At 35.9% G+C, this 19,079-nt stretch overlaps 2 protein-coding genes and 1 pseudogene across 3 annotated transcripts; 1 reads left to right on the top strand and 2 right to left on the bottom strand.

Moving 5' to 3' along the window:
- Nucleotides 1–541: 541 nt before the first annotated feature.
- Nucleotides 542–5,065, bottom strand: LOC110911627 (G-type lectin S-receptor-like serine/threonine-protein kinase At2g19130). Of its 2 annotated transcripts, XM_035984580.1 has the most exons (3): nucleotides 3,419–5,065; nucleotides 3,000–3,089; nucleotides 542–2,870 (listed from the first exon to the last, which is right to left on the bottom strand). In XM_035984580.1, the coding sequence occupies exons 2-3, from the start codon at nucleotides 3,016–3,018 to the stop codon at nucleotides 736–738; spliced, it is 2,154 nt and encodes a 717-aa protein (XP_035840473.1). In that variant the 5' UTR covers nucleotides 3,019–3,089; nucleotides 3,419–5,065; the 3' UTR covers nucleotides 542–735. The 2 variants fall into 2 exon arrangements, with proteins under 2 accessions (XP_035840473.1, XP_022011942.1); XM_022156250.2 differs by lacking the exon at nucleotides 3,419–5,065 and having other exon boundaries at nucleotides 3,000–3,381.
- An 8,563-nt stretch (nucleotides 5,066–13,628) lies between these two features.
- Nucleotides 13,629–16,548, bottom strand: LOC110911625 (annotated as a pseudogene).
- Nucleotides 16,549–16,659: 111 nt separating this feature from the next.
- LOC110911624 lies at nucleotides 16,660–18,614 on the top strand. The gene is made up of 2 exons (XM_022156249.2): nucleotides 16,660–17,453; nucleotides 17,585–18,614. Exons 1-2 carry the CDS (start codon nucleotides 16,961–16,963, stop codon nucleotides 18,511–18,513), a joined length of 1,422 nt encoding a protein of 473 aa, XP_022011941.1. The 5' UTR covers nucleotides 16,660–16,960; the 3' UTR covers nucleotides 18,514–18,614.
- The last annotated feature ends 465 nt before the right edge of the window (nucleotides 18,615–19,079 follow it).

Here is a 19,079-nt window from a genome sequence, read left to right as displayed (position 1 = left end):
TTATTGATCCGACCACATGTAACAGAGACGTTTTTAACCTGTTAATAAATTCAAAAACAACAAAGTAAAATGTTATAATTTTTGTAATACACAAGTTTATAACCTAATAATAGAAAAAAAAAACAAAGTAAAATGTTCTAATATGTAAATAGTATATCAAAGTTCTTTTTTACCAAAAACGTATTTTGATGATTGTGTGTGTTAAACGATTACATTATATTTATTCAAGTCGTGTAGTACACGTGCTTATTCAACTCATGCTATACACGGGTAATTAAAAACGTAACTTTTTTATTATATAAATTATATAAAAATATATTTAATCAAACCGTGTAATACACGTGTTTTAACCTAGTAAGAAATATAAGGAAAACCATTTACAAATACAACCTTGAGGAAATATTATTGTATAGAATAAGTATATAGGATTAAAGCAAATTAACCAAACATCATTTTACAAAGAAAAAGAATTTAAAAGAACATGAGTAGAATGCACGTTCAAAGAAAACACAAAATTTGTAACTTGTTTCTTCAAATACTTCACTCTTCTATTAATGTAATGCAGGTTTTTATCAATAATAGTGATCAATTTACAACAAAAAAGTAAAGCACACGGTTTAAACAAGCCAATGACTCCTTTATTCCATAATGATAAAATGTAAAACCAAGAAACAAGAAAGATTATTTTCAAGATGATGCATTCTTAGACTAGGAATTACCATCCAGTAAGTTTAGTTAACTGAACTGGATTCCGGAAGACGGTTTGAAGAAAAGAAAATCCTCCATGTCATCATCAAAATACTTGACGTATTGTGGGACTGGAGGCATGCTCACATCCAAAACCCCTTCAAGAATGCGTTCCACCTCACTCATTGAAGGCCGGCTGTCTTCCTCATCTTGTATGCACCAATATGCAACTTTTAAAATTTTGGTGACTTGTTCAAGATTAGCTTCCCTATTTAACCTACTATCCAACAGGCTAAGGATATCCCCTCCTACCATCAAAACATTTGCAGCTAAACTAGGGAAGAATTTGAAAGTAAAATCTTCAGATTGCTCCGAATTTCTTTTACCATGTACCAATTCAAAAAGTATCATTCCGTAGCTAAAAACATCTGCTTTGGCAGTGACAGGCACCCCCGATAACCATTCAGGAGCTAGATACCCTCGTGTCCCTCTCATAGTTGTCAAAACCCTGCTAAAGTCTCTACCCATGAGCTTTGCCAGACCAAAATCTGCTATCTTTGGACAGAAATCAGCATCCAAAAGAATGTTTTCAGGCTTTAGGTCACAGTGGATTATACGGTCTCTGCACCTCTCATGAAGATAAACCAACCCTCTAGCAATTCCAAGTGCAATCTGATACCTTGCTTTCCAGGATAAAGGATAATATTCTTTTTCATTGAAAAGACGGGAATTTAGAGAACCATTTGGCATGTAATCGTACACCAATAATCTGTTTTTACCTTGCGCACAGAACCCACAAAGGCGCACAAGATTAACATGTTGGATGATCCCAAGTGTGCCGACTTCACTTCTGAATTCTTTTTCTCCTTGGCTGACACTTTCAAGTTTTTTCACTGCCACAACAGTTGAATCATGCAGTACCCCCTTAAAAACCGAACCAAAACTACCTCCTCCCAATTTATCTGTGAAGTTTTTGGTGGCAATTTGTAAATCTCTGTAGACAAATGCCATCAACGATCCTTCCATTGTCGTTTTCCCAACCAATATCATCGTTTTCCTCCTACGGATCATGAACAAAATTACACACAAGACAAATACCACAACTGCAATAGATCCGACAACAGCACCCAGATTGGCATCCTTATTTTTTTTACCACTATTCTCTATAAGGTGTGGAATATCTTTTGAAGCAACTTTGATGTGGAATTTAGATGTGTCTAGATACGAATCGTTTGAAACAAACCCAAGTGATATGTTTTTCATATTTTCATGATTCCAGTGATGACATACATTGGAGATAAAAGTATATGCATTACAACTGCAGTCATGCAAGCAAGAATAACTGCATGATGATTCATCTAACTGTTGGGCTTCATTTTCAGGAAATGTAGAAAGAAAGCTTTCTTCGACATAACTTAAGATAAACGCGGGTTTGTCGATGGTAATACTACAATTCACTTCAGTTTTTCTGACACACCCACTAGAGAAACTGCGAAGATTCCAATCATTCTTTGATCTGGGCTTGAAAGCAATCAAACAACTACAGGATGGGGACAACGACTGACTGCAAACACCAAATTCCCCACACCCACCATATATCCTGCATAAATCTTGTGGCAGAGACCAAAACATATTCCACTGCCCGGAGCTGTCCGACCATGTCAGCTGTTTAATCTGCCCTGAGACGTCTATAATAAATCTTGAAATAATGGAACGATTGTATAAAGAATAAGTGAAATAACTCTCGTTTTCATTATCAACATAGCTAATGTTATAGATATGATTCTTTCTCACTTCGGGTGCCAATTCAAAGAGTTTATCTCGATCATTCCAACTTCCGGTAGACCAATAATCTACGGATCTATTCCACTTGACTAGATACTGCCTTTCATTTTGGTCAATCTCTAAAGAAAAGAGTCCCACCCCCGGATCTTCTACACTTCTCCATGAAGTAAGAACCTGGCTTGTGTTTGTACGCTTGTCGTATCCCAACTTCATACCAGGCAAGAAAGTATGGGTTGGATGATCAAAACTTTGCCAAATTGGTAGGCTTGAACCTGACCCATATCTTAAAACTAAATTACCATCATCAAGAAGAGTTGCGGATGCCGCTGTAGCAGTAGAATTCATGTTTGTTGACCAAATAAGGGAGTTTGACTCATTTAAAAGCACCAAGTTACCATCTACGATTTTCAATTTAGAAGTGAAACTATCAGAGATGGGTGTATCTCTATTTGCTACCCAGACTACTGTTTCAATGGTAACTATGGTCTTGTTGTACCAAATTCCTATGTAATAGTTGGAAGAATTACCTGGTCTAAAGAAACCCATTTCAAAATTTCCATTCCGGGAGACAAGTGTCTGATTTCCCGACAGAGATTGATTTACAGCCAAAGTATCGCCTGCTGATGAGATTTCAGGATTAAAAAGGACATAGAAAAGCAAATGAAAAGCTATTAAATTAATCATTCTTTGTTAGCTTATCTTACCAACTTTGGCTGATTTACATAAATATGATAATGGCAATTATAGAAATTGAAAAACATGTTGTCAACATTGGCTGATTTACATAAATATGATAATGGCAATTAGAGAAATTGAAAAACATGTGGTCAACATTCAACAGACGACTTGGAAAATCTGCCAAAGTATGGAGAATAATAATCTAATAAGCAATAGCCATGAAATTTCAACAAGAAAACCAAAATCTGTTTTAGAAGGACCTATTTACCATTTTCTTCGAAATTTCTCCAGCGTTTGATCTTTCTTGGTCGCTATTCATTTAAAAGAAGTATAAAAAAAACAAACTTTAACGATCACCACCAATTGATTGGACATCAAGCAGATCCATCTAAGAACTTTTAATTGATATCTGAAATATACTAGGTTGCACAAGATATCTGAAATATACTAGGTTGCACAAAACGTCGTTTTTGTATCAATCTAAAGTCAGAAAGGTTTTTATAAGATCAAAAAGGTCCGTTGAGCGCCTCATGGCTATGTCATAATAGATCCGAACACTTGCCCCGGATCGACTTCCAGATCAAAATTGCTCTAGTGGATAACTAAAGAAAATAGATAGATGAGAGATAGAAAACTAGAAGAGAAAGAAAACTTATTATATAATAAAAATATTTCTCCGAGATTCACTAATTATTTGACTGTTGGCGGGTCTCTTTGTATGTGTTGTCCGGAAAGAGGAGCCACCTTACAACTGTTGAAGGAGTGTGACGGATGCCCTGTTCATGTAGTCGGATTTTCGGCAGCACTGCACGTCTGCAACTATTTCCATTGGTCGTGAAAGACCATACCCTGTTTGGGAAAGACGTGGGTGCACGAGACATAAATGAACTAACTTTGGGTTGTGATAAGGGTATTTGACAAAAATAAGTACAGGTGGGGCATGTTGATTTGAGAAAAATAACATTATACAGAAAGTTTAACAACGTGGATGGGCATAAATTTAACTTGATCAAACTACAAGTTAAAAAGCATGATCGTTGCATAAGGAAGTTTAGCCTCAACCATTTTAAGATGAAGATGAGAGATTAAATGCAGCATGCTCAACTTTAAAATTAAAAATCAAACCCAGCATAACTTTGATGGAAAACTACGAGTCTGCGACAACTACGTTTGCAAACAATGAATGCGTGAATAGCAATGACAAAATCGCTCATCTGTTTTATTTTTTTTACTTTACCCATTCTAACTCGTCCCCATTTTTTCAAGCCCATCCTAACCGGTTCCTAAATTTCCTTTTTATTCTTGGCCAGCTTAGGCCCACCAAGAGTCTTATCAAGGATATAAAGTCCGTATCTTTCCATTGGGTTAAAAATAGGTCAAAATTGGGTAGTTTAGATTGGGAAAAGTGGTGTGATATTAATTTCTAGCATATGTTGTCAGTTTTGTGGTTCAACAAAGATTTAGGGTCTCTTCTGGTCGGTTCTAGCACCTTGCTAGACTCCGGCTAGTTTTATTTTTGACATATTGATTTCGCCCGACTATCCCGCTCCACAACCACACCAGCATAGCTCCTATGACGTGGTCGCCGACATCATAGAGCGATTGCTTCACCGCCGGAAACCAATAGAGAGAGAAAACAAGTTGATTTTGAGAGAATAGGGTTTGAGAGGGTGCAGCTGGATTACCTGGATACGCAAATAAGACACGTGTTAAAGCGAGATGAAAAAACACACCATTCGTCATCACATGCGGCTAAAGATCGTAAAGGTACAGACAAATAAACACAACTTACAACCGTCTAATGCATGTAACAAAGTTGAAGCTCAAGCTAAAACACACAATGTGTCAATATGTTGCAAATTTATAGTATATTGTAATTTAATGTAATGTAATATAATTATAATTATAATTCTTATTCAATATCTAATAAAATATAGTTTCCATTAGGGGTGGCAAAATGGGTGGGTTGGATAAGTTTGGGTAATGGGTTAGGATGGGTATAGGTTAAGATGGGTTTGGGATAGGATGAGTTTATTAAGAAATGAGTTAGGATGGGTTTAGGTTAAGATGGATTTGGATATGATAAGCTAAAAATATAAATAAATCAAAAAAATAAAAAAAAAAAACAAAAGAAGTTTAAAAATTCAAAAAAATTCAAAAAAATCAAAAAAATAAATAAAAAAATCAAAAAAAAAAATTAAAAATAAAAAAAATAAAAAAAAGGTGCAGTGCTTTTTGAGGATTGTACGTCACGACGAACTTTATTTAGTACCGTGTACCGGTATCGAACCATGACTTCATTAGCTTCGTAGTTTGACTGCAGCATTGTTCTAAAGAATTCCAACGATTCTTTATAACGGTGTGTATGTGTATAACCACCAATCATCACATTCCACGTGACTATATTCATGTTAATCATGTTGTCGAATAAACTTCTAGCCTTGTCTAATTTGTTGCACTTTGAGTACATGTCAATAAGCGCGTTAACAAGCCGGACATTCGAAGAAAGATTACGCAACACAATCCACGTTTTGATACGTTCTTCTGTTGTAAGATCACCCGACTGAGCACAAGCAGAAAGAACCGTCACGTGTGTGCTCTCATTCGGTCTAATTCCCGCCCTTCGCATCTCGTTAAACAAATCTATCACCTCTTCAAACAATTTAACTCGAACATACCTAGATATTATACAGTTTCATGACACCGCATCTCTCACAGGCATTTCATCGAACAACTTACGGGCGTCTTCCAACCGGCCAACATTCATATACCCAGTAATCAAGGAGGTAAAAGAAACAACATCTCTCAGAGGACTTTTATCAAACGCTAAGCGTGCATGATCCAATTCTCCAATTTGAGCATAGAAAGTGATGATAGAGGGGTGAATAAACGCATCGGAAGAAAGCCCAAGCTTGAAGACATGTCCGTGAATCTATTTCCCCCGGTTTAGGTTTTGGATTCTTGCAGAAGTTAAAAATATGGAGGTTGTAGGATGGTGGTGATCTGGGTGATTTGGGCGTGGGAGATGAGAAAAAGAAGAATGGCAGTTTTAGACTTTTAGGGTTTAGTTTACCAAAAAAACTCATCCTGACCCACATTTTATTTAGTTATTTTTTAAAGTTACCCATTTTGACTATTTTAACAATTCTTGTTAACCCAACTTAACCCATCTAGTACAAAAATAATACCCATCCTAATCCAAAGTTGAATGTATGGGTTGATTTTGCCACCCCTAGTTTCCATGTAAATTCCAAGTTTGCCCTTACATGAGAAGCACATGCCTTCTTTTAACGCTAAAACTAAACAGAAGTTAGGCCAACGGTTATGCTTGTTACAATAAGTGATCTTTAAGGACATCCATATACTTATTAAAGTCAAAGGTTGGTGACCGCAAACGACCCCAAACATAAAGGTCATAATCTGTAATTTACCTAAATAAATATGAATGCAATCATCACAATTTATAAAAAAGTTAAAAATAAGAAAATCCAGGTCATGATCACTAGAAAAGAACTAGCCTCTCGTGAAGATGGAATACAGATAAATAGTGATTTTAATTCTTCTCGACTCCTTCTGGAGCAGCGCTGCATATAATTTCCTTGTTTTTCTTTTGCATCTAACCATCGGCCCAAAAGTCTACTTCGACTGTGAACAGAATTGTTTATTGCATAACCCATTAGAGAGCATGATGTTTCCAAATTACTTAGCCCAAGCCCAGTTGAATGTTGAATTTAATTTGTAGTCCACGTAGTGTTAAAGCCCTACAAGTAAAAGAAAACGACATTCAACCAAATTAATACATTAATTAGTTTTTTATATCGCGCGTTTCAGCGAAACCGAACAAATGATAATGTAAAACAAACGTGATTTGAAAATAAAGCATTTGTTTAGAAAGTCAAACCATTAGAACGATTTAGCTTATCATCATACCATTATTTGATACTAAATAAATACTTTATTTTGAGTACAACTTCGTTTTTAACAACTTACAACGGAATGTCAGGGAAAGAAATCAAGCACAACTACGTACTTATGTTTTTAGAAAAAAAACGTAAATTATTAAAAAAGTATCAAATTAATGGATAAGTTAATATATGTTCAAAAAAAGAAAAAAAAAAAAACAGGTAAAGGAAATATATGTTTAAAAAAAAAGAAAAATATGTTACTAAAAGTAAATATAATAATAAACTATTATAATATATTAAATAAAAAAATAATTAAAAATATATATTATTATAAAAATAAAGTTACTATTCATCAGCCCTTGTTAACAATATATATATAATATATATAATTGGACTTTTAGTTTAAACTAGAATTACGACCCGCCGCATTGCGGCGGGGATTTTTTTAGTAATAACTAAGACGATTTAGGACCCGCACGTTATGTTGAACATGTCAAACGGAAAAAAATAGACGATGTAAAACGTTCTCCCACACACGCAAGTTGCGTCGTGTTAACTCGCAAAATTTAGAACGAAACGTAAAAACGTTAAACCAAAGACGCACGTTGCGATGTGTTAAGTCATAAAATTTACAACGAAGCATAAAGCAAAAAAATTGCGGAAAATGAAAACTATAAAGGAACAAAGTTGAAAGTAAAAAAAGTTGTGAGGATAGATTGCAAAAGATAAAAAATTTTGGGCTAAAAGTAAAAATACAAATAGTTTGGGTTAAAAATAATTTATGAAATACTTTTGGGTGAAAAGTAAAAAGATTAGTTTTCTTTGAAAACCCCAAAGCCAAGGTTACAACAACCATATGCATAACCATTTTTTCTTTGAAAAACCCTCAAAGCCAAGATTACAATACATATATGCATAAATATGTTGCTTCTTTTTAGTGTTTTAATTTAATTTTAATGGTTATGGTTTGGATTAATTAAATTAATTTACATTAACATATGTAATCTTAAACATGCATTTACTAATCTTTTATCATTTATTATCATTAGTACACTAGAATTATCACCCGCCGCAATACGGCGGGGGGATTCATTAGTTATATATCATGTTAGATGAAAGAAAAATGTTTCTCACATGACCACGACCCTATGTGTAAAACCGATAAAAAATAACTAAGTCGATCTCTGACTCGCACGTTGCGACAGACCTATCAAACGGGAAAAATGGACGCGCTGCGATGGACATGTCAAACAGAAAAAAAATAGATAAAAAAACGTTGAACCTCACACGCACGTTGCGGCTTGTTAACTCGGAAATTTAGAACGACACGTTAAACAGAGAACTTATGAAAGATGAAAAGTATATAGAAGACTAATGTCGAAACTAAAAAAAAATGTTGAAATTAAATTGTAAGGTTGAAAGTAAAAAAAAAATTAAAGGGGTTAAAGTACAAAAGATGAAAACTTTTGAATTAGAAGTGAAAAATCAAATTAATCAAAGTGGTTAAAATACCAAAGATTGAAACTTTAGATTTAAATTGCCAAAGATTGAAACTTTAGAGTTAAAAAAGAAATCAGTTTCAGATTATGAAAACAAAAGAGATAAATAGATTTAGTTAAATTGATGTTTAATATTATTGTTATTATTTAATAAAAGAGATAAATAAAAAAATAAATGTGAGAAATTACCAGAGAATGACACGTGTCCAAAAAAAGTCGAAAGTAAAAAAAGTGTTGAAATTAAATTGTAAAAGATGAAAAACATTGGGTTGAAAGTAAAAAAAATTAAAGGGGTTAAAGTGCAAAAGATGAAAACTTTTGAATTAGAAGTGAAAAATCAAATTAATCAAAGGGGTGAAAATACCAAAGATTGAAACTTTAGACTTAAATCGCCAAAGATTGAAACTTTAGAGTTAAAAAAGAAATCAATTTCAGATTATGAAAAAAAAAGAGATAAATAGATTTAGTTAAATTAATGTTTATTATTATTATTATTTAATAAAAAAGATAAATAAAAAAATAAAGGTGAGAAATTACCAGAGAATGACACGTGTCCAAAAAGGATTTTTATAAAAAGGATTTTTGTTTATTAGTATAGAAAGATTTTTAATATCTCATTGTTAGTTTAATATTAGCGTTTAAAGTAATACATTTAATAATAGTATCGAACATTTTTAACCTAACTAATATTCAATAACAAGTATATAAAATGCACCACTCATCGATGTACCAATACGGTCACCATAATGCACTAAAATATGGAACCTTAGACAAGACTAATTATTTAAATCGACTTCAACTACCAATCCATTATTAAATGTGTATAACCATTTACGGGAGACATACTTACAACACAATATGTTTTAACATTATTTCTAGTCTTTTAACGGGAAACAAGAATAAGTACATACTAGTAGCACAAGAAATAATATAGAATTAATGCATAGAATAAAATTCGAAGTGTCACTTTAACATCATCCTAAGTTGAATGCTATACTCTTTTTCATTTGATTAAGTTCTGTTCCACATCATCCTAAGTTGAATGCTATACTCTTTTTCATTTGATTAAGTTTTATTCCATTTAGTGAGATCTATCGGTATCTGTTTGTCTTCTAGATCTTGAAATACCAATTTAACACTCTTTTACTCCTAAAATATATCATCAATATAGGGTGAGGTTCCTGTAAAAAGGATTTTTTCATGAGAACTGTAAGAAGGTATATGAATTGACATGTATGCATAATGTTTTGGATTTAGGCATGATGTTTTGCATTGTTTTGGTAAGAAAAACATCAAACATAACAATTTCAAACACAATACAATGAATTCTAGCTATGGAATTTAAGATACAAATAAAACACACTAATTAACACTTAAAACACACCACTTTGTTGATGCAGATTTTGTGTCCGATGCTTGTCGAATAGATTAGTTTTATTTTATGCTGAAATTGTAATAGTTAGTGAAACGGTCAAACGAACGTGTATAGACCCGCTCGTTTGAAGTGGTCAAACGAGAGGGTTGTTGGTTTGACCATGTGTGTGTTGCTAGACAAAGTATGGTTGTGCTATGATGAGTGTCGAAGGATAAGGCATCGAAGGATTATGAATATCCTTCGATGAGCTCGAAAGATACCCATCGGAGGATGGACCTCGAAGGATATCATTCGATGAGCTCGAAAGATATCCATCGGAGGTTGAAGATGGACCTCGAAGGATATGTGATCCTTCGAGGTATATATGTATCTTTCGAAGACTGTCTGATCGAAGGATGATGTTTCGACCAGTCAGTCTGATCCTTCGACCTGCAGCCTGTGTTTGGGTATAAGTACCAACACTTTGTCATTTGCAACATAAGAGTGAGAGCACAAGTGTGTGCAAGAGAGTGATAGGAGGTTTGAGTCCTCACCGGGAGAAATCACCACTTGATTTCTCCCTGGATGTATACTTCTTTGGTATTAGTTCGGTTGTCATGTAACCGGGCCGACTTGTAATGTTTACTACCGGATTAATACAAAGTTTGTTTGTTATCATCTCTCTTATCTCTTCCATCTTTGAACATAAACATAAAATCACGGTTTCGGTCCCGAAACCTGGACCTACAATTGGTATCAGAGCCATGGTGCCCGATTTAGTAAAACTAACCGTTTACTAAGTCACATGTGCTCTAGATCTGTGATTTTTGTGGGTTTTTGTTCAAGATGTAAAAAGGTGAAAATGAGAAAAACCCAGATCTGGACCCGGATATCCAGATCTGTGCTAAACCGGGTTTGGTTTTATGTTTTTCTCTAAAACATTCAAGTTATCATCATCAGAAACTGATTTTCGTGAAGTGTTTTCGTCAGATCTGCAGATGAACAGTCCTCCGTGTTCTTGATGTTCTTGACAGCTTCAAATTTCGAAAGATGCTGTTTGTCCATCGAAAGATTGAACAGTTTTCGAAGGATCAAACAAAATTCAAATTTCGAAATTTTCATGCTTCGAAGGATTCCTATTTGGGTATTATTTTGAAAGTCAAATCTGCTTGGGAAAAGTTGTTGTCAGATCATACTCTTTTGCCGAAAGTTGGTCACCTACCACATCAACTTTTCACCAACCTGTCGTACTTTCTGTCCTTGTGTCAGAACCATCGAAAGATAACTTTCGATCTCGAAAGATCATCCTTCGATCAAGGAGATTCGAAAGATGAACAGGAGTGCTCGAAAGATCATCAGTTCTTTGAAGGATCAAAAAGACTTCGAAGGATCAACTCTGAAGTGTACGAAGGATCAGCCATGTCCAACTTCGAAAGGTGTTCGAAAGATCTGTGACATGTGCTCGAAAGATGCTCGAAAGATATGTGACATGCGCTCGAAAGACTTACGAAAGATCATCTTTCGAAGCTGTCTTGGTGTTTATCTTTCGTTTGATGCAGATGTTTCGAAGGATCCAGATGTTGTGGAATTTTATGAGCTCAGACAGTTTGTTGGGGTTAATCATTTAATTCACTTGGAGTCGGGTCGGGTGTTCGCAAGGATTATTCAAACCGGGCTTCAAAATTTCAACATCAAAATTCGTACGGGCTTTGGGAACACGCGGGGTGATGCAGCATGATGAACACAAGAGATGATGAAAACTTGATGTTTGAAAAATTGTGGGGTAGTCACGGTTACTGATGCAATGGCAAAAATGGTAACGTGACTATTATGGGCCAAACACAACAGTTCCGCTTAGTGGAGGGAATTGGTGAATATTTGACGACAGTTTCTTTGAAGTGGAAAGATTCTGTTAAGGTTTAGAGATTTTACCAAAGAAATGGGGGGATAAAAATTTTCATATGTTGAGTTTCTTCGGTATTTCTTCGGTAAATTTCTAAACGCAATCATAGGTATGCTTAAAGATCAAGACTTGATGCAGTTGTTATAGAATGGAACCCTTATCAAATGCCGGTTGGAGTATTGGAAGATCAGCGGAAGATCGGTCAATTGAGTCCTTTGAGGAAATTGCACAACACTCAAACACGGATGCGCGTATTCTGAGGGGGAAGCTTTATACAATGAGCGTCGAGATACTACTTACCTGGATCATCGGTCAAGGGGGAATTTGTTTACACAGAAGATGATTACTTGACTGAAGATTGATGATTGCAATTGCATTTTCAGCATTCGACAGCAACGGACAAGGGGGAATTTGTTGATGCAGATTTTGTGTCCGATGCTTGTCGAATAGATTAGTTTTATTTTATGCTGAAATTGTAATAGTTAGTGAAACGGTCAAACGAACGTGTATAGACCCGCTCGTTTGAAGTGGTCAAACGAGAGGGTTGTTGGTTTGACCATGTGTGTGTTGCTAGACAAAGTATGGTTGTGCTATGATGAGTGTCGAAGGATAAGGCATCGAAGGATTATGAATATCCTTCGATGAGCTCGAAAGATACCCATCGGAGGATGGACCTCGAAGGATATCATTCGATGAGCTCGAAAGATATCCATCGGAGGTTGAAGATGGACCTCGAAGGATATGTGATCCTTCGAGGTATATATGTATCTTTCGAAGACTGTCTGATCGAAGGATGATGTTTCGACCAGTCAGTCTGATCCTTCGACCTGCAGCCTGTGTTTGGGTATAAGTACCAACACTTTGTCATTTGCAACATAAGAGTGAGAGCACAAGTGTGTGCAAGAGAGTGATAGGAGGTTTGAGTCCTCACCGGGAGAAATCACCACTTGATTTCTCCCTGGATGTATACTTCTTTGGTATTAGTTCGGTTGTCATGTAACCGGGCCGACTTGTAATGTTTACTACCGGATTAATACAAAGTTTGTTTGTTATCATCTCTCTTATCTCTTCCATCTTTGAACATAAACATAAAATCACGGTTTCGGTCCCGAAACCTGGACCTACACACTTAAAGTTCTTGGCATGATGTTTTAAGTTTTAAACCTAAAATTTATTGCATTATGTCTTAAATTGTTATATTTGATGTTTTTCTTGCTAGAACAACCCAAAACATGATGCATAAGTCTAAAACATGATGTTTACATGTCAATTCCTATACTTTCTCACACTTCTCACGAAAAATGTCATTTTTACGTGATCCTAAACCCAAGAGTTAGTAATAATATTTATGATTTATTTTAATTATAATTGACAGAATTCATCACCACATTTATTGCACTTTTATTCTTCATTTGAGGGATGGTTGTATAATTTCCTCTTCTTCATTAAAATTGTCATTTTCAATAGCTTATATGTCCCCTTTTAAAATTATTATTGGAATCATCCCCGGTCAATCTCTTCATCTTTAGTATTAGAGTTAAGACCCATGTTCTCTATCTTCACTTATAAACAAAAATAAAAAGGAAAATTACATACCGAATAAGAAATATAAGAAAGACATTTACCAAGCACAACCTCCAGGAAATATCATTGTATCGAATAAGTATATAAGCAAATTTACCAAACATCATTTTACAAAGAAGAAAGGTTTCAAAAGAACACGAGTAGAATGCAAGTGCAAAGAAAACACAAAATTTGTAACTTATGTTTCTTCAAATAGGCAAATAGCTCATTCTTTTAGTGGAATGTAATGCATTTTTTTATTAATAACGTCAGTGATCATTTTACAACAAAGAGTAAAGCACACGGATTAAAAAAGTCAATAACTCCTTTACTCAATAATGATAAAATGTAAAACCAAGAACTAATCAAGATTATTTTCAAGATGATGCATTCTTAGACTGGAAATGACCATCCAGTAACCAAGCTTTTGTGCTTATGAAGTCCGATTCAGGAAGATTGTTTGAAGAAAAGAAAATCCTCCACATCATCCGCAAAATACTTGACATATTCTGGGACTGGAGGCATGCTCACATCCAATACCCCTTCAAGAATACGTTCCACCTCACTCATTGAAGGCCTGCTGTCTTCCTCGTGCTGTATACACCAATATGCAACCTTGAAAACTTTGGTGACTTCTTCAACACTGGCCTCCCTATTTAACCTAGTATCCAGCAGGCTAAGTATATCACCTCCTTCCATCAAAACATTTGCAGCCAAACTAGGGAAGAATGCAAAACTCCTATCTTCAGATTGATGGGAATTTCTCTTACCGCTTATCAACTCAAACAACATCATTCCATAGCTAAACACATCTGCTTTGGCAGTAACAGCCACCCCCGATAACCATTCAGGAGCTAGATACCCTCGTGTCCCTCTCATTGTTGTCAAAACCCTGCTAAAGTCTCTACCCACGATCTTTGACATACCAAAATCTGCAACTTTTGGACAGAAATTGGCACCCAAGAGAATGTTTTCTGGCTTTATGTCACAGTGGATTATACAGTCTCTACACTTGTCATGAAGATAAACCAACCCTCTTGCAATTCCAAGTGCAATCTGATACCTTGCGTTCCAGGTTAAAGGATTATCTTCTTTTTCATTGAAAAGATGGGAATTTAGAGAACCATTTGGCATGTAATCGTACACCAACAATCTGTTTTTACCTTGCGCGCAGAACCCACAAAGGCGCACAAGATTAACATGTTGGATGATCCCAAGTGTGCCAACTTCACTTCTGAATTCTTTTTCTCCCTGGCTGACACTTGCAAGTTTTTTCACTGCCACAACAGTTGAATCATGCAGTACCCCCTTAAAAACCGAACCAAAACTACCTCCTCCCAGTTTATCTGTGAAGTTTTTGGTGGCAATTTGTAAATCTCTGTAAACAAATGCCATCAATGAATTGAAACTATAATATTATTTCAAACTATTCATTTCTCAATGAATTGGTGGTCCCGTTCGCTTTCGATACATTTGGCGCTCTCGCCCCTGACGCGGTGCGGTTCCTTAAGCGGGTTCAACAGGTGGTAAGCAGTAACACCGCACATGTTAAGAGGCAGAATTTTGTGTTTAGCAGGGTAGGGTTTGCTATTCAGAAAGGGGTAGCGGCGCAGCTTGTTGCTCGTCTACCTACCATTAGTTTGTAATCGTATTGAGAAATGAATAGTTTGAAATAATATTATAGTTTCAATTCATGCCATCAACGATCCTTCCATTGTTGTTTTCCCAACCAATATCATCGTTTTCCTCCTACGGACCATGAACAAAATTACACACAAGACAAATACCACAACTGCAATAGATCCGACAACAGCACCCCGATTGACATCCTTATTATATTTACAACTATTTTCAGTAAGGTACGGAAGATCTTTAGAAGCAACTTTGATGTGGAATTGAGATTTTTCTAGATATGAATCGTTTGAAACAAACCCAAGTGATATTTTATTCAAATTTTCACGATTCCAGTGCTGACATTTAGAGGAGATAAAAGTATATGCATTACAAACGCAGTCATGCAAGCAAGAGCATCTGCATGCTGATTCATCCAACTGTTGGGCTTCATTTTCAAGAAATGCAGAAAGAAAGCTTTTGTTGACATAACTTAAGAGGAACGTGGGTTTCTCTATAGTAATACTACAATTCACTTCAGTTTTTCTCACACACCCACTAGAGAAACTGCCCAGGTTCCAATCATTCTTTGAACTGGGCTTGAAAGCAATCAAACAACTACATGATGGGGACATCACTGCAAACACCAAATGCCCCACACCCACCATAAACATCACATAAATCTCTTGGTTGAGGCCAAAACAAATTCCACTCTCTAGTGCTATCCAGCCATGACAGCTGTTTAACCTGCCCTGGGATGTCTATAATAAATCTTGAAATAATGGAAGGATTGTATAAAGAATAAGTAAAATAACTCTCGTTTTCATTATCCACATAGCTGAAATTATAGATATAATTCAATCTCATTTCAGGTTCTACTCTAAAGAGTTTATCTCCATCATTCCAACTTCCACTAGTCCAATACACTACGGATCTATTCCACTTGATCAGAAACTGCTTATTATTGTGGTCAAGCTCTAAAGAAAAGAGTCCCATCCCAGGATCCTCCGCATTTCTCCATGAAGTAAGAACCTGGCTTGTGTTTGTACGCTTGTTGTATAGTAACTTCATACCGGGCATGAAAGTATGGGTTGGATGATCAAAACTTTGCCAAATTGATAGGCTTGAACCTGAACCATATCTTAAAACTAAATTACCATCATCAAGAAGAGTTGCGGATACCGCTGTAGCAGTAGAATTCATGTATGTTGACCAAACAAGGGAGTTTGACTCATTTAAAAGCACCAAGTTACCATCTATGATTTTCAAAATAGAAGTGAAACTATCAGAGACGGGTGAATCTCTATTTGCTACCCAGACTACTCTTTCATTGGTAACTATGGTCTTGTTGAACCAAATTCCTATGTAAAAGTTGGAAGAATTACCTGGTCTAAAGAAACCCATTTCAAAATTTCCATTCAGAGATACAAGTGTCTGGTTTCCTGACAGAGATTGATTTACAGATAAAGTATCAGCTGCAGATGAGAGAGCAGGAATGAAAAGAAGATACAAAAGGAACTGAGAAGCTGTTAAAATCATGCTTTTGTAGTTTATTCTGCTCATCTTGGCTGATTTCCGCAAATATGAGCATTAAAATCAACAAATGTAGAAAAATTTAAAACAGAAAGACTTGTGGTCAACAGTCAACAGATGACTTGGAAATTAATTTCCCCTTAGACTATACGTACTGGGGCGCGAGACCAAGCCATAGCGCCGATATGGCGCCTAGCACACCGCCCCCAGGGGCGCTATGAACCAAAAAAAAAAAACAGCGTTATGTTTATCGCGGCGCGAGGAATTGAATTGTTTTAAATTTTGACCGTTATCAAACGGTCATATATTAAAAAAAAAATCAATTTTTTTTATTTTTAACACCATAAATAACCTCATATTCTTCCACTTCTTTTACAACTCAAACCATTCTCCTTCTCATTCTCTATATATTTTTAAAAAAACTAGTCTCACTTTATAAAAAATGGGTTCCCCGTCGGAAGAGTCTTTCACCGAAATTTACCGAAGATATTTTTCGCCCGACGAAGACGCGGCCGAGGAAGAAGCGGTTACGAGTGTATGTACTTTTGTGCTACAAACATTTGAGCACATTCGGCCACCTCCCCCTCCACGACCCATCTTGCGACGCACCTATATCTTGCGAGATCGTGAAGCCGCGAACGAGCGTTTGATGAAAGACTATTTTGACGCGGCACCGGTTCACGGACCGAATGTTTTTAGACGACGTTTTCGGATGAGCCAAAGGTTATTTTTGCGCATTAACAATGACTTGGAAAATACGTACGATTTCTTTAAGCAAAGAATGGACGCACGAGGATATCTAGGCTTCACCTCAATTCAAAAGGTCACATCCGCCTTACGCGTATTAGCATACGGAAACACGTACGACATCAACGACGACTATTTGAAGATGGCGGAGAAAACAACCCGAGATACCTTGGAACATTTTTGCTATGGTAATTTTTTAATTGTCTTTTATTTATTTACTTTTATACATTTATTTTTTAGGTGTAATTTTTTTTTAATTGTCTTTTATTTATTTACTTTTATACATTTATTTTTTCGTAACTTTTAAATTATATTTTAGGAATATGCCAGTTATATGGAAAACGTTATTTGAGAAACCCCACTTGGAACGACCTTCAAAAAATATATGAGGTGCATCTAGAAAAGCATGGAATACCCGGCATGATTGGTAGCTTGGATTGTCGTCAATGGCGTTGGTATAATTGTCCAACCGCATGGCGAGGTCAACATACGCGGGGTGATCAAAAAGGGCCAACTTTGGTATTACAAGGTGTTGCGTCATACGACCTTTGGGTTTGGTCGGCCTTCTTTGGTGTAGCCGGGTGTTTTAACGATATTAATACGTTAGAGGCTTCACCATTAATCGAGGGCTACATTTCTGGAACTATACCAAAGGCCGGTTTCCATGCAAACGGGAACGATTACGAGCATGGCTACTACTTGGGCGATGGTATCTACCCCGAGTATTCGATTATTGTTAAAACGTTTTCTGAAACTTTCGATGAAAAAAGGAAGTATTTTAAAAAATTACAAGAGTCTTCGAGAAAGGACATCGAGAGGTGTTTTGGGGTTCTACAGCAACGATGGCATTTTATCAGGAATCCTTGTCGCATGTGGCATAAGGATAAAATACGAATGGCCATGTATGCTTGCATCATTTTGCATAATATGATCATTGAGGATGATGGAAAAGCGATATGCCAAAACTATATTCCCGAAGATTTGGTCGAACTACCCCAAGCGACAACGGAAGAGAGACTCGCAAATGCTCAACTACTGCGATCTAGAGAAATACATAACACGTTGAAGGCGGATTTGGTTGAGCATGCTTGGGCGATTCGCCCAATTCGATCAAACAATGATCACGACGAAGATTCCGAGGAAGAAGTGGGGGAGGAATTCGAAGACGGGAACTTTGAAGACGTAGGTTTAGATGCTGGAGAAAACGAAGAGGAAGAAGGAGAGAACGAAGATGACACCGAAGAATAAATTTATTTTTTAGGTGTAATTTTTTTTTTAGTGTAACTTTTTTTTTAAATTTTTAATGTAGTGTTTTTTATTTAATGAAATGTTTTTTTATTTTATAAAACTTATAAATTATTTAAAAAATAGAAAATTAAATTAATTGAGTAATGATTACACAGGGGCTTTATGACTACGGCCCCAAATTGCATAAAGCCCCATAAAGCCCCTTTGCTGACGTGGCATGCCACATGGCGCATAACGCCCCTTTGAGGGCTTTATGACTACACATGCCCTTAGTTAATGACTCACTCATTGATTGGCGATTTGGCGGAAATAACGCGTTGACGACGAGGGCTTGTGCTAACTTACCTTTCCCTATTGTTTTTTAGAATTTGTACCCCTACTGGTCATCAAGAACGGCCCTGATAATACGTGTAACTTATTTGAGCTTAAAAAAATGTTTTCTTAAGCCTAACGAAATTGGGTATTGGACTTAATAAAGGTTTAAACCTAACGCCAATGTGCTAATAACTAATCTAAAACATAAGAATAGTTTTGTAAGTAGGCCTATGTTGGTGTTTGTATAGGTA

This window comes from Helianthus annuus, chromosome 15 (genome assembly GCF_002127325.2).
Source record: "Helianthus annuus cultivar XRQ/B chromosome 15, HanXRQr2.0-SUNRISE, whole genome shotgun sequence".
In the NCBI taxonomy this organism is placed as follows: Eukaryota; Viridiplantae; Streptophyta; class Magnoliopsida; order Asterales; family Asteraceae; genus Helianthus; species Helianthus annuus.
This window is presented reverse-complemented; position numbering and strand designations above follow the sequence as displayed.